At 36.6% G+C, this 13,774-nt stretch overlaps 1 protein-coding gene across 7 annotated transcripts in view; it reads left to right on the forward strand.

The window, feature by feature from the left end:
- LOC102805392 (alpha-2,8-sialyltransferase 8B-like) overlaps positions 1-13,774 on the forward strand; it is a 158,697-nt gene that overhangs the window by 36,000 nt on the left and 108,923 nt on the right. For 5 of the 7 annotated variants that reach the window (XM_085499257.1, XM_085499255.1, XM_085499256.1 and 2 more), the window contains one exon: positions 2,136-6,025. In XM_085499257.1, coding sequence (XP_085355383.1) covers positions 2,136-2,397 — 262 coding nt within the window. In that variant the 3' untranslated portion in view covers positions 2,398-6,025. Of the gene's footprint in view, positions 1-2,135; positions 6,026-10,858; positions 11,017-11,457; positions 11,518-12,218; positions 12,279-13,774 lie in introns of those variants that run through there. The other 2 variants (XM_085499260.1, XM_085499261.1) reach the window with 1 other exon arrangement.

Here is a 13,774-nt window from a genome sequence, read left to right on the forward strand (position 1 = left end):
AGAAGAATAGCGTGTAGACTAAAGCAATAGAGAACAATAACGTGTACACTAATGTGATCTAGAGAACAACGTGTAGACTAATGCAATAGAGAGCAATAACGTGTAGACGAATGTGATCTAGAGAACAACGTGTAGACTAATGTGATCTAGAGAACAACGTGTAAACTAATGTGATCTAGAGAACAACGTGTAGACTAATGTGATCTAGAGAACAACGTGTAGACTAATGCAATAGAGAACAATAACGTGTACACTAAGGCAATCTAGAGAAGAATAGCGTGTAGACTAATACAATAGAGAACAATAACGTGTAGACTAATGTGATCTAGAGAACAACGTGTAGACTAATGTAATAGAGAACAATAACGTGTACACTAATGCAATATAGAGAATAATAACGTGTACGCTAATACAAACTAGAGAACAATAACATGTACACTGATGCAATAGAGAACAATAACGTGTAGACTAATGCAATTTAGAAAACAATAACGTGTACACTAATGCAATCTAGAGAACAATAACATGTACACTAACGCAATCTAGAGAACAATAACGTGTAGACTAATGCAATAGAGAACAATAACGTGTACGCTAATACAAACTAGAGAACAATAACATGTACACTGATGCAATAGAGAACAATAACGTGTAGACTAATGCAATTTAGAGAACAATAGCGTGTACACTAATGCAATAGAGAACAATAACGTGTACACTAACGCAATCTAGAGAACAATAACGTGTACACTAATGCAATAGAGAACAATAACGTGTACACTAATGCAATAGAGAACAATAACGTGTACGCTAATACAAACTAGAGAACAATAACGTGTAGACTAATGCAATAGAGAACAATAACGTGCAGACTAATGCAATCTAGAGAACAATAACGTGTACACTAATGCAATAGAGAACAATAACCTGTACACTAATGTAATCTAGAGAACAATAACGTGTACGCTAATACAAACTAGAGAACAATAACGTGTAGACTAATGCAATAGAGAACAATAACGTGCAGACTAATGCAATCTAGAGAACAATAACGTGTACACTAATGCAATAGAGAACAATAACCTGTACACTAATGTAATCTAGAGAACAATAACGTGTACACAAATGCAATGGAGAACAATAACGTGTACACTAATGCAATAGAGAACAATAACGTGTAGACTAATGCAATCTAGAGAACAATAACGTGTACTCTAATGCAATAGAGAACAATAACGTGTACACTAATGCAATAGAGAACAATAACGTGTAGACTAATGTAATCTAGAGAACAATAACGTGTACACTAACGCAATCTAGAGAACAATAACGTGTACACTAATGCAAAAGAGAACAATAACGTGTACACTAATGCAATCTAGAGAACAATAACGTGTAGACTAATGCAATACAGAACAATAACGTGTACGCTAATAAAAACTAGAGAACAATAACATGTACACTGATGCAATAGAGAACAATAACGTGTAGACTAATGCAATTTAGAGAACAATAACGTGTACACTAATGTGATCTAGAGAAAAATAACATGTACACTAATGCGATCTAGAGAACAATAACGTGTACACTAATGCAATCTAGAGAACAATAACGTGTACACTAATGCGATTTAGAGAACACTAACGTGTACACCAATGCAATCTAGAGAACAATAACGTGTACACTAATGCGATCTAGAGAACACTAACGTGTACACTAATGCGATCTAGAGAACAATAGCGTGTACACTAATGCAATCTAGAGAACAATAACGTGTACACTAATGCGATCTAGAGAACAATAACGTGTACACTAATGCAATCTAGAGAACAATAACGTGTACACTAATGCGATCTAGAGAACAATAGCGTGTACACGTATGCGATCTAGAGAACAATAACGTCTACACTAATGCGATCTAGAGAACAATAACGTGTGCACTAATGTGATCTAGAGAACAATAACGAGCACTCCAATGTAATCGAGAAAACAATATAATATGTGGTGTGCACAGTAATTCTTTGTGTTAATAAAAACGGTTCTCAACATTGTCGATTCTTTTTTTTTTTTCATTTTGTTGATCGTGTGTGAAGTAATGTATATATAGCTTTAATTGTATTCAATTTTATTTTCAGGTTACTCAAGTTAGAGAAACCGACAACTGGTATGAGGGCCATTGTTGCTGCTCTCATTCTCTGTGAACATGTCAATGTTTATGGATTTTACCCATATGCTTTTGATCAGAATGGCAACAACCTACCTTATCATTACTACGGACCGTTCATCAGAGTAGATCGTCTCGCCACATCGCACAATTATTCCGCCGAGTTCCATACATTGCAAACGCTGCACAAAAGAAACGTCCTAAGACTAGTTACAGATGACTGCAAAATTTGAACAATCGCGCTGCTAATATGTATAATATTTTCAAATAAGTTTACATTTGCTGCCACGCCAAGGTAAAGACTTTGGTAACTGCGCAATCTTGCAACTTAGATATCTACTTTTCTTCTGTTTTCTTCTCCATTTCAACCACACACAAACGTGTTTATTATACGTAAATTATATATCTCCCTGTACATGCTAGATTTTTTGTTTGATGTAATTTTATCGATTTGTAATGATGTGTCAATGTTCATTGATTGCTTAAATCGTCTCATATGATTTGGTTTTGATTATGGGTTTTCACTCTGTTCCCAGTACAGGACATTAATTCATTACTCGTAGAATGCGAGCTACACGGGATCGAGCACTCTGTCTCCGCTGAGCATTTTCTGACTGATTGTCCGAGTATAGGGACATTTTCTATAATTAGAAAATAGAAACGTGCTCTTGGTCGAAGTTCATAGTTGATGTGGGGAGAGGGGAGTTGTTGTCGAGATTTATAGTTGATTAAGGGGCTGTAACGTTGCATGCACTCAATTTTAAAACTAGCAATAATACAATTTTATTGTTCATGAATGATTTTCGAAAGTGATAAATTGGTCTAAGTAATTGTGCACGCTCTACAGAGTCCGGTTCGAATATACCTGTGCGATTAATTAACAAAGTTATAGGTAACGTTATAAGTGTGAAGCAGTAGTTTGCCTCGTTCAATTTTCAAACCACGCAAACAGTTGTGTTTACTGTTTATTGCTCGTTCCCAGTTAATAAACAACACTGAAACACACCAAGTACGTGTCGAAAAGTAAACATATTTTTCGTATTTGACGAGTGGTCATATAGGGGGTCATATTTTATTCGCAGTATCTAATGGACCGCAATTTGAATGTATGATAACATCTAGTATCCCACAAAATAAAGGTCCACTCTTAAATCACGATTTAATAACCATGTCACCAATGAAAATGTTTAGTGTGTTTGGAGTTGCAGGTATCCCTCAACTATGTACACGTTTTAAAACTATTCGGCTTAGTGTGGCTGCTTTTGTGGCAGTTACAGGACATGGCATCTCACCTAAGTTTGAGACCTTGTTAATCGCAACGAAACGTGAGAATATTAAGTTTGTGTCATTGTAAATCGAAATGCACTGTCGTCTATGTCCTATCTATGTCAGTGAAAAAATGATTTAATATGACGACCTTGAGCGAATGTACATTTATCGGGAAAGGACACTCGTTTCTGTGCAAATATATTCACTGTATACAAATTAAGAGAATCTTTCCGATACAACTATAGACGAACCAGAGTATTTTCAGTACAAATATGGGCGAAGAAAAGTATTTTCAGTACAAATATGGGCGAAAGAAAGTATTTTCAGTACAAATATGGGCGAAGGAAAGTATTTTCAGTACAAATATGGGCAAAAGAAAGTATTTTCAGTACAAATATGGGCGACGGAAAGTATTTTCAGTACAAATATGGGCGAAGGAAAGTATTTTCAGTACAAATATGGGCGAAGGAAAGTATTTTCAGTACAAATATAGGGAAGGAAAGTATTTTCAGTACAAATATGGGCGAAGAATACGACTATGGGATATAGTTGTCTAACTATAGTACTATCGGAAAGACACTTCTTATATACAGTGAATATCCTTCCTCGATAATTGTACATTGGCTCAAGGTATTAAACGCGTTTCTACGCCCCTTTGCACTCCTTCCTTTTAATAGCGACCTTGTTGACCACTCTTAATTAGCCTTAGTGAATCACTACGTACAACAGCGACATAATTCAATTGAAATGTACCTAAATTTGACATTATTTAAAGCAGCATTGTGTGACAAAAACGATGAGTAAAATGACGATTGCCATTTATGAGGACAATAAATTGACGACAAGGTATTGGTCACGTGATATAAACTGACAAATTACGGGCAGTGGCTAAGGACAAGAAGTTATATTTAATTTGGTGAATGGTTTGCTATTACAATAGAACAATTCTTTATGAATAGATCTCTCGATTTCCTAACAGTTTAACTTGAATAACAGCCCAGGTCATAGAAACCTAATGAACAAATAATGCGAATACAAAAACGCAACTATACTTTTCATGTTCATAAACCACGTCTAGACACAGAGATCGTAAGAGCTAAAATATACATGAGAATACGGATAATCTGTCATATGAACACTTTTTTGACTACGGGCAATTTGAAGGTATTTAGCGCAGGTGCTCACAGAATACATATTTAAACATACTGATTAGAGCTGAGTTCACCGTGACCAGAGAGTATGATTGCTATACTAAATTCAACCATAAGATGTTTGTCTATAACAAATACGTTCAAATATTCCGTTACCAACAAGCTGTACAAAATAAGCTAATCTATAATTTGTGAAATAATAATAACATCATTCAATAATCTTTATTTTGTTCCATCAGTGCAACTAATAACACACTTAAATAGTGATTTCAACAATTTCAACAATTTGAACAGAGAAACCTGTTCTTCGCATTCCATGTCATTTTACTATAGTTATGGAATTAGTAATTTGGTTAAAGGGGAGCAGAGGTGTGGCTTTTGACACTCTGTACATGAAATTTGAGATCCATGAATGAATTCTGTCGATAAAAACAAATTGTATGTGCTGCGAAATGCCCTAAATATCGGGTATAAAACGGGCTGTGAAGCAGACGACAAACGTCCGCTTTTCCTGGCGTCATTTAGCCTCTGGAGGGCCAGTCAAATGACGTCATCAGTGAACACTGATAATTGAACCCATTCATGCTAGTACGTCAATCCCATAGAAATGCTGCTATGGGAGACCTTGTTAACTGACTACTTAAAAGTTGAAACATGGCGAAATGTTGTGCATATGAATGCCATAACGATTCATGTTAAGTTTCTCGAAATTCCAAATAAAAATCACATTGTTGGTTGCGAGAAATCGGCAGAAGAACTAACCTGAAAATGAAGACACGTACAGCGCTCTAGCTATAGTAAACAGTGAGTGAATAAATATTGTTTGAGTTAAAAACTAAATTAGAAATACGCTAATATCACTAGAACTACAGTAATCATTTCGCCCAACTTCCCACTTTTAATCGACCGCTTATCGCTTAATTTCCGACCGCACTGTATTTTCCGACCGGAAAACGACCGCATTTTTATCGTAATTTTTCTCTCACCGACCCATTGAAAACACCGACCGATCGCCCAAACACTGGTCACTGGCACAGGAGTAGTCAAAATGTTTGGGGATATACAAAGAAAATTCATTCATAGATCTCAGATTTCATGTACAGAGTGTCAAAAGCCACACCTCTGTCCCCTTTAAATGTAATTTGCATTTTCTAAATAAATAAGTGTAAATACAGTGTTAATGGCCGACCTTCTTGGGCAGTCAAAAAACTGGCCCACCTTGATTTTGGGGCATTCCATTTTGACTCCACATTACTACTAAGTCATGTTAGAGGGCATATCGGCCCGGCCTTTGTCTACAGTGCGGGAAGCATGTAAAAACAATATATTTCACAATATACGTGTCTTTGCTTTCTACGCATAGTTGTAAATGTATAATTCAAAACACTGACGTGCATATGAAACCGACGATTTCAATAAAGTTTGAAGCGTTGATGACATGGTCGATCGAATGTTGATTTTTGGTGTTTTGATACCAGTTGGTCACCCCCGGGGGGTACTCACACTGAAGCGCTGTATATGTGTCGCCAAAAGGGATCATAAGTTCAGCACTTCTGTCTAAAAATGTTACCCTGCCTGTCTGAAAAGAGGTATCTTTTTTTCGTTATTTTTGTCGGAAAAGGGGTCCATATTTTCCAAAGACTGTCTCTAGAGCTTGAGTGATCCAACAATCAGGAGTATGAAGCTGATCGTCAAAGTCTATCCCAGGAGTCCACCTGCTTTTCCCTTGGTACCATTTACGCTTACTGTCTGGAACGGGGTGTCAAATATCCACAGTTTGTCTGAAAAGAGGAAGGCAATTTGAGTTTATTTCTGTTTATTTCCTACACATCCCTGTTAGAATGTTTTGTAAGTACCCCCGGATCATAACTCAACGTAACGCTGCCTACGATATCCGGAGGCAACTGTTTTTCTTGGTAATCTCTGTTAATTTCATTCAAAGCGACGATTGTTGTAAGAACACGCCTCTTAAATTCGTGACCGGGGACTTAATACCATGCAGATGACAGTGTCTAGACACCATTGTAACTCAAGTTGTTATTTCGTGATAAATGAAAGTAAAATCGACCATGCGTTAATAGAATCGATTAAACCTCTCCAGCTATGTTATTTGATTCATTAGCTGTCCACCAAAACAAGACGAGACTAGCGTACCAATCCTCGAGATGCTTGGTTACCTGACGCCAGCGCTTACGCTCGTGGCCCGAGAGCAGGTTCTATTTTACTTTGAAAGTTGGGCGATTATAAAACTGTTTTTTTTTGTTATGAATGTGCACAGAAACAGCGAGAGATGCCAGAAACATCTCAAAGATGTAAGTCTAAGCAGGCAGAATATATGGGCATGAAGACTTGTTTACAGAAAACGAATATTAGAATGTTTTTAAATTACGTCACTTAGTCACGTGATTTCGGACCGGCCCAGTGGAACAATATGGCGATTACCATTTCTACTGGCCATTTGCAAGGAACGCCAGGAACCAGCAAAAAGTCGAGACTTGCATACAGTCTTTTGTTAGTTTGTTGGTGTTTTCTTACAATAAAATAAATAAATATTATGTGAGTATATAAATAACGAAAGCCGGGTTACCACGAAACAAGCAAGATAATTACGACCCTTGCTATTAATATTAATGAAAATGTCAATGACGTCACAAATTGGCGTAATACATATCATTAATTTGATGGGCGGTGGGCAAAAACCTCACGACCGTGTACGCATGCGCATCGACGATCTCTCGTTGTTATTATCAAGGCGATGTATAGCCGAGTATATTTAATGCATCTTCGACGCATTGACGTCATTAACAAATCTCAAAAATTATTGTAAAATGCAAGCGTTTTCAATAAACTCTTGGGACGAATGTTTCTTTATGAAAATCTAACACAAATTTTGACCTTAATATTATGGAATATTATTGAGTCTATCAATCATTGCATCACGCACTGAACCCCATACCGGTGACAATTATCAACGATGTCGCAAGAGGGCGTCTACAAGGTCACACATCTATTTCACTTTGATTCACGTTCTACCCGGCTTTCGCAAAAAAACCAAAACAATACAAAAAACAAACAAGAGAGTATATGCAAGTCAAAAACAAGACAGTAGTTTATTTTGCCCCTGAATGAATTATGGCGTAAGGCCAATAAAACAACAACTAATGTTGCCCTCAAGTCGAAAAATTGGGTCGGTCGGTCGGATTTTTTTTAATAGGCCCAAATATTTATATTTACTGCTACAAACGTATTGTTTTTGATTCACAAGTATGTTTTTATTTAATTAAGAAAATACTTGGTGCGGCGATATTTTTAACATTGTTCACCAACTATCCGTCGAATCGCAAACTTCAAAATGGCCTGAAATGCAAAAGACGTGTTTGCACTTCAGACTTCAAACGCGACCCGATATTTCAGATTTTTCGGTCGGTCGCTGAGGGCAACAAAACAGTTTTATAGCTGTTCAATTTGAAGTAGGTATCCAGGGTGAATTGCATGATGAGATGTTGGCATTGTATTCACAAGTCTGGTACTCAAGTTCTTATTGACAACATCTTTGATGAGTTTAGAGATTATATTTTTCATCACAGTATTGGCAATGCCAATGGGAATAAAATACGCTTCCTTATTGACTGATGTGTTTCTCTATTGATATGAAGCTGAATTTCTACAGAAAATAGTTACAAATAAGTACGAGGATGACAAATCCTTTAATTTCATATTCAGATTATATACTATCAATCAACAAAGCTAAGTTTAGTGATGATATTGCAATGACGTATGCAGCTGAACTTGAGATTTAGGAGATTGCGGAATCTACTTTTCTGTTTCACACTTTAAAAAAAATCTATATTAAATTCGCAATATCCCATTCTCTCCCAACTATGAAGTATGCATTACACAGCTCATTCAAATGCCAGAGCCTGTCGTCACAAACATTTTAAAAAGACTGAGAAGTCTCAGTCAGTCTCAGGTAAATAAGTACCTGTCTAATTAGTAACACCGCCTCGAATACTGTTTTTAGCTACATGAGTGGATGGTCCAGTGTAAAACAGTTATTATAATTGTAAAACGCCGCGGGAACGTACGCCATGCAAAATGAACACAACCAGCTGTCGTTCGTGGCGACATTTTCTTCAATAATTTATTAACTTAGGTTTATGTCGTAAATGATATTGTAGACTCTGATTCATCAAATATTTTACGATGTTTTTCTGGTAGAAACGGTAAGACTTTAGATTTTTGCATTAGTTTTCACGAGGAAAGTGTACCATCATTAATTTTCAATTGCAGTAGTCATATGAATTATATAAGTGTTTTGTCCACGACAACATTTCAGCGCCAACAGCTCGAGCCAGCGAATCTGAAAAAACCTCAGGGTTGGACTGCGATAGGATTGACATGTTATTACGACATTGGGTCGAAATCACGCCAACACCATCGTTGTTTTAACCGACATTTTATTGTAATCATTAACACGATTCTTTCACTTATTTTTCGTGTTCATGGAGAGATGTAAACTGCCGCATTATGATACAATCGCCAAATTGCTATTAGTTGTATTGTTCTACCATTCACTACTATCGAGTCCCTTTTCATATGTCACGATTTACTCTTTCGTGCATCATTACGATACCATGCGCCATACTTAAATAATAGATATAGTGTACAGATCAACATTTGCGCTAGCATGTGTGGTTTAAATTACCCAGGAAGCTAGCTCAAATGAAGATTTAGTGTTTAATGTATTTATTAAACGTGGGTTTATTTCATTGCTATGCCCGTGTTTCGTCTGCAATGTCGGTTGACAGTGACGAAGACAATTCGGTGTAATCGACCTGGCGTTGCACGTGACCTGTAAATCTATACAGAATATAACATACAATTTGAGTGAAGGTGTGCATTAATAATTGTTATCGTACTGTACAACAATATTATGCAGCGTTGATCATCGAACAATTGTAAAAAGTTGTGTGGCGTCTGTATCTCATTAAGTGACAATTTATTACGAACCGAAACAAAACACTTCGGCGCAGACGTCTAAATTAATCAGGTAAAGTTATGATCAATCTGGTTAATTTTAGTTTTTTTGACGTGTAAGTTGATTTAAGACGCAAATCAATTCGTCGTAGCTGCGATCAACCCTTTGTTAGTACGCTAATAGACCTGCCTGTACGGTAAATCAACGCCCGTCGCTAAGGAAACCGACTGGGTTTTAATGAACACCCACTCCCCGTAACGAATATTGCCGAGAGCGGGCGCTGTTCAAGCTCGTTTCTAAAGGAACCAGGCTTATGTTTTTTTGACTTCCAAAGTATCTCGTAATATATAAAAAATAACCTTTTTTTCATTCAAATGTTGACCGAGTTTCTTTTTTTAACTTCAATTTCCATTACATTCCCAACCAAATTTAGCTTTTTTATGACATTATTCGAGTTGGGAAAAAGTCAATGACTTGTGTTTGACATTTCATTTCAATCAGGTATTTGTTTTAAAAAAGCGTTTGAAAGTCAACAATGTGTGGTGTTTTGATATTGTCTAAGGCAGCTAATGACCGGGCGTGAGGAGAGTTAGTTGTTCGGCTCTGTTAAAATGACCAATATATACACAATATACACAACTAAAACTAAGGTCGTGCAAGGTGTGTTTCACCAGTTTTTTTGTTTGTTGAGCATCAATTACAAAAAAAAAAGTCGACATCTTTTAGATCCAGGTTAGTTCTGTATATAAACAGACGTCTATATATACACACAAATATGCGGTTAGATGTTGTTCACTATATGTATATTGATACTTAAGTTGATTCAACATAGTTTAGAAGTTTTTCCGTTGTTTAATTTATCTTCTCACGATTGCATTTAAATGAAACGTTTAACACTCGATATAGTTTTACCATCCACAACCTTCATAATTTATAAAACATTCTCGCGTCAATAAAGAAACCGCGGCCTTCATTTACTGTTACCGCAGCTTCCTTCGTTTGTTTCTAAGCTTCGATACCGAAAATAGACTTTTTACATTTACATATACATTTAGTAAAATAGCAGCGAACAACACCGTCATTTTATCTTCGAGAGGCAAATAACTGCTTCTTCTCAAGCAGACACAGTGCATGTTGTACGCGCACAACGCATAAACAAGTGTGACGACCTTTGAGGATTCGAGGAAGAGTATGTACTCGTATCCGCTGAACAACACTACAGCAATAAACATAAATGCATGTGGGAAAAATTAATACGGATACTATTGAGATTTTTTTTTTCTCATTTGATTACAGAAACGCGATGTCAATCCGACCATGAAATACACGTCAGTTTCGCTCTTCCTGTTTACAATATGTTTTGGAATATTTGTATACACGTTTTTGTATACTACGTGGTGGTACGCTATGCTTAATATTACACCTATCGACAGTATGAGAACGTTTGCAAAAAGGTAGGTTTTCTATAATTTTCTTTTCACTTCGTAGAAATATAACCGTTCCTTTTAATATGCAGAACGCGTGTATTTCATGTATTCAGTTTGTTGATCACACTGTGGTCTGCAGAAATGTATTCATTAAATATATCACTACACAAATCTTGTACCCGAGCGCATTTCGTTTCGGCTATCGTCTGCCATGTGCTCTTTAAAAAACACACACATTCAACCTATGATTTTACATACATACATACATACATACATCCCAACATCCACTGGTGTTTCAAACGACGGGGGATACCACACTATGGTCAAATACCACCAGCAAAATGATTATACTTCATATAAGAGATTCGGTATTATATCTCCTAGGATTACGTAATGTATTTGTTGTTTGTCTAGTGCAGGGGACAAATGCATAATATTAGATATAATTATTTGCGTATTTCCTTATAGTGTCGCCGCTACAGAGCATAACAAGGACAACAGTTCTCGAATCAACAATTTGATATCTAAGTAAGTTTTGTTTTTCATATATTGTTAAGTTTTCTTTTTCTATATACTTTCCTCACATACGTGTACACACACACACACACACACACACACACATAGTCACATTGCTATATGTTACGAGGACTTCATTGGATTAGCTTTTAATAGAGTTGAATTAACTTTTAATATAGGTGCGATATGAACTATACAGGGTTGCGTTTAAATCGAGTTTAATTAAACTCAATTACAATGCAATACAATACAATACAATATAGAATTGCATTTTAATTAAGTTTAATTAAACAAAACTTGAATATTCCGTGACTGAACAGAGAAATGTTTGCGAAGCTTAGGTTTAGTATCGGGGAAAATATAGTACAATTATATTAATATTAATATAAACTGAACTATACCTTCCCCCCCGATACTAACCCTAAAGTACGCAAAACGTATTAATAATCGAATTAACTATTAATATAAATTATGGTTTCCGAGGACTATGAAAACGGTCTTCGAAAGGTGTGTATGTCCTCAGAAGTTGGTATACCTGTGTATTTTGGTCTTCAGAACATATAGCAATGCAAGTACACATACTCGTTAAGGTCGGATATATAGTGGACACACACTTCATTCGTATAATGTTTATATAATGATAATAATGTCGCTACACAAATTAACACGACTTGCTTGGGTGAATAAAAATAGGTCTATCTTTACATATACAGCGTTACAACAAACCAGCTTCCAGTTCATAAGAATAATTCTGACGTCAACTGGATATATAGGTAAGTATGTACACATGTCGTTTCATGTTGGAATCCCCATGCAAATTATAAACTACAGAAGAATCTATACATTGTCACGTGATGCTGGCCGTAACGGAATAGGGCGTTTTGTGCTTGCATCCACATAGACACGCAGCATGATAGTGTGGACGCATGGAGCCGGGAACAGCCATTGGTGGCGTGTATACAATCCAGACCTATTTCATAGCTCATTTAGATTTCATTGCAAAACGAAAAAAAACAGTATGATAGAAAGAGTTTACAGTCTTCAAATTACCACAATAGACAGAGTGACGGCCAAGACCGAATATACGTGATTCCGGCGTTTGATACTAAATGTTTCTATTGTCGAAGAAAGCTAGTTGGTACATTCCTTGAAGGTGATCTACTCAAGTGAACTAGCTGCCGTAGTTTGATATCCCCGTTAACTAGGTCATGATGTTTTTCTGTTCCCGGTATCAAGGGTGCTGAAGTGTGAAATTAAATTTTAATGGTTGTAACTTCCTGTCTTGACTAGTTGCCTGATGCCATTTGACTACACATGACAGGTATTTCCTATTTTGCTGTAACATGTGACCTCCCATTACCAATCAAATTGTTTTTATTTATACGCTACCCAATGAAATCCCCGAATATTTTGGCTTCAGTCACACCCATACAAACTGCTATAAATTAGCACACAAACCAGCACTCTTCGGTCAGTTTTTACAACTCACTCACAAGACCTCAAGATCAAGCCGACCCCTAAAGAACTAAAGGCCTTGCACTCCACAGAGCTTGGACAAAGAATATAGAGATAACTTTGGCTCTATACCAGAGAATTGTGCATTGCTTTAGGCTCTCAGTAAAGATATTGCGAGACATCTTCTGTAAAGGTTTCAGAGGGCAGCTTCAATGTGCTGTTGTCTTGGCAAGTCTATGTGACTGTGACCCGTGTGACCCCACGTGACTTCCATGTACTTCATGTCATTATTTTAGTATTAATAAAAGAGGTTAACAGCGTATACTGTGTAAAGTGATTCAATTATCAAAGAGTTCCCTTGCCCTTGTGTTATATTTTCACTCCAAAGAACCCCTACCTGTTGACGGGAAATACGCTACCTTTCCTCACCTATCAACAGAAGGGGCAAAACGTTACACTATTAATAATTTCACTTTCAAATAATATTCATGAGATATGTCTACGTCATAACATCGTTAAAGTTTATTACCATATTGTGTACGCAGTGCTCATGCTTCGACCTCTTTTTCCGTATTCCACAACGCATGCGTCATCTCAGTGAGGTCAATTGAAATTTACGTTACATGCATCGTCACGTTCAGCACCGTCAATGGGTTTCACCATATTCATGGTGCTGAACGTTGTCTTCGTATTCGAAGCCCATACATAAGCGACACTACTAGATATATACAACAGCTAACAAGCCAACGACTGCTGAGGATTTGTACACACTGCCAGCATGTCATACGTTGTAAGAATCTAGTTAAATAAGAGT

Source organism: Saccoglossus kowalevskii, chromosome 5, assembly GCF_978046115.1.
Source record: "Saccoglossus kowalevskii chromosome 5, keSacKowa6.1, whole genome shotgun sequence".
In the NCBI taxonomy this organism is placed as follows: domain Eukaryota; kingdom Metazoa; phylum Hemichordata; class Enteropneusta; family Harrimaniidae; genus Saccoglossus; species Saccoglossus kowalevskii.